This window comes from Mandrillus leucophaeus, unplaced genomic scaffold (genome assembly GCF_000951045.1).
Source record: "Mandrillus leucophaeus isolate KB7577 unplaced genomic scaffold, Mleu.le_1.0 Scaffold1833, whole genome shotgun sequence".
NCBI classification, from domain to species: domain Eukaryota; kingdom Metazoa; phylum Chordata; class Mammalia; order Primates; family Cercopithecidae; genus Mandrillus; species Mandrillus leucophaeus.
Window position 1 is genome coordinate 116,533 of NW_012101847.1, and position 2,306 is coordinate 118,838.

General features: G+C 35.9%; 1 protein-coding gene across 1 annotated transcript in view; it reads left to right on the top strand.

Moving 5' to 3' along the window:
* The first annotated feature begins 598 nt into the window (after positions 1 to 598).
* Positions 599 to 2,306, top strand: part of RNF180 (ring finger protein 180) — a 22,317-nt gene continuing 20,609 nt past the window's right edge. Inside the window, exon 1 of the mRNA XM_011977755.1 lies at positions 599 to 737. Coding sequence (XP_011833145.1) covers positions 603 to 737 — 135 coding nt within the window. The 5' untranslated portion in view covers positions 599 to 602. The remainder of the gene's footprint in view (positions 738 to 2,306) is intronic.

Below are 2,306 nucleotides of genomic sequence, written 5' to 3' on the forward strand. Positions count from 1 at the left end.
GCAGGGGGATTGCTTGGAAAGCCAGGAATTTGATACCAGCCTGTGCTACCAAGCGAGACCCTGTCTCTACAGAAAGTTAAAAAAAAAGAAAAAAAAAAATTAGCCAAGCGTGGTGGTGCACTCCTGTAGTCCCTGGTACTCAGGAGACTGAGGCAAGAGGATTGCTTGAGCCCAGGAGTTCGAGTCTATAGTGAGCTATGATTGTGCCATGGTACCACAGCCTGGATTACAAGAGTGAGACCCTGTCTAAAAACAAACAAACAAAAAAACTCCTGCAGTAACTTACTGAATTGACTCTACAGATTGTGTTTACCACTTTTAGTGAGAGTCAAGTGAAAAGCAGTAGATATAAAACTTTTTGCACAAAGAAAATAACCTGGTAAGTCACTAACATAATGTATCATCATAATTAATTGGAATTTTCAATCTCAGATGTAGTGTATAGAGTACCCCAAACCTAAGACCTGATAACTAGTAGGTACCTTAATAAATGATAGTTCACTGCTTTATGCTCCACTTGTAGCTAATGCTGTGCTAAGGATTTAGAGAGTCCAGTTTATCTGACAGTTTAACAGTCTAAAAATGCATTATTGTTTCCACAGATGAAAAGAAGCAAAGAATTGATAACTAAAAATCATAGTCAAGAGGAAACAAGTATTCTTCGTTGTTGGAAATGTAGAAAATGTATAGCAAGCTCTGGTTGTTTTATGGAGTATCTTGAGAATCAAGTGATTAAGGTGAGTATTGGTAACTTCAGTCTTTGTTTCCTGGTAGAGGAGTGCTGTGGCTTATCCATACACATGCATACTTATTCTTCTCCACCTTATTAAGAATATTTATAGTTCTTTGTCATGACTCTTTGACTCTTACCTTATTTCACCTGACCCACTGAAAACATTCTAAAGTGGTATTCAAAAAGCATCCCCCTTCCACAGTTAAAATTAATTTTGCCTTTAATTACTAATGTTAATATGACATCAGTGTTTTAAGTGCAATGTTATAGGCATAAGCTGAAGATAATAGTCAATGTTTTTTATTACCACTATGAGTGAGCCTCAGTAATCACTGCACAACTAAATTCAGATTCCTAGTAAGAATTGGAAACTTGTTGTATAGGTTTTTTTTTTTTTTTTTTTTGTATTCACTATGGGCCTAGAAGAGAAAGTTCATGTATAATATAAAAGTAACCCATAGGAAAACCTGAATAATATTCAAGTGTATGTTTGTTCATCCTGGTAAAAAATGAGTGTTTTTAAACAACAAAAATAAAAATTCCTTCACTTCTCTAAGAGTAGTATCAAAGAGGCATGAACTAGAAAGTAATTAATTAATGGAGTTTGGAGGGAATTCTGAATTTAACAGAGAGAGTGACTGTAATCACCTGTCATTGTTTTCTTCTGCTTTTTTTGAGAGACATACTCAGCTTTTGGTTTTTGTTTGTTTCGTTGTTTTACCTCAGTTATATTTGTTAATGATAGTTTCCCTTCTACTTTAACAAATTAGCCAGTCTAAACTGATAATAGTAGATAACTTTGATTGGATACTTACTACATGCCGAATACTTATTTTTCTGAGATGGAGTCTTGCTCTGTCGCCCAGGCTGGAGTGCAATGGCGCGATCTTTGCTCACTGCAACCTCCACCTCCCAGGTTCAAGTGATTCTCCTGCCTCAGCCTCCCAAGTAGCTGGGATTATAGGCTCCTGCCACCATGCCTGGCTAATTTTTGTATTTTTTAGTAGAGATGGGGTTTCACCATGTTGGTCAGGCTGGTCTCGAACCAAATACTTTTTAATGACTCGAAATAACATTTTAATTGGGAAAAAATACAAAACTTTTTATGCTAAGAGTATTTTGGTGGATATAACTTATATGTAATACAAAAATTAAATGCACAGCTTGATAAGTTTTATCAGCCCTGCCATGAATCAGATCAAGAGATGCATTTGCATCACCTGAGGAATTTTTGTCCTGCCCTTCTGCAGGCAGTGGTCTCCTCACTGACGTCTTTCACCATAGTCTAGGTTTGCTTGTTCTTTACATTCCTTCAAATGGAATAATACAGCATGCACTCTTTTGTGCCTGACTTATTTTTGTCAGCGTAGTGTTTTAGAGATTTATGTTTTGCATGTGTCAGTAGTGTGTTCCTTTTTTCTCCTGAGCCGTGTGCCACTTATGAATATACCACAGTTTATCAATTTTTTTCTGCCCAAGGACATTGGCATTCATTCCGGTTTTAAGTTATGAATAAAACTGCTATCAAAATTTTTATAATTTTTGTGATCATGTTTTATTGTTTCTTTTTAAT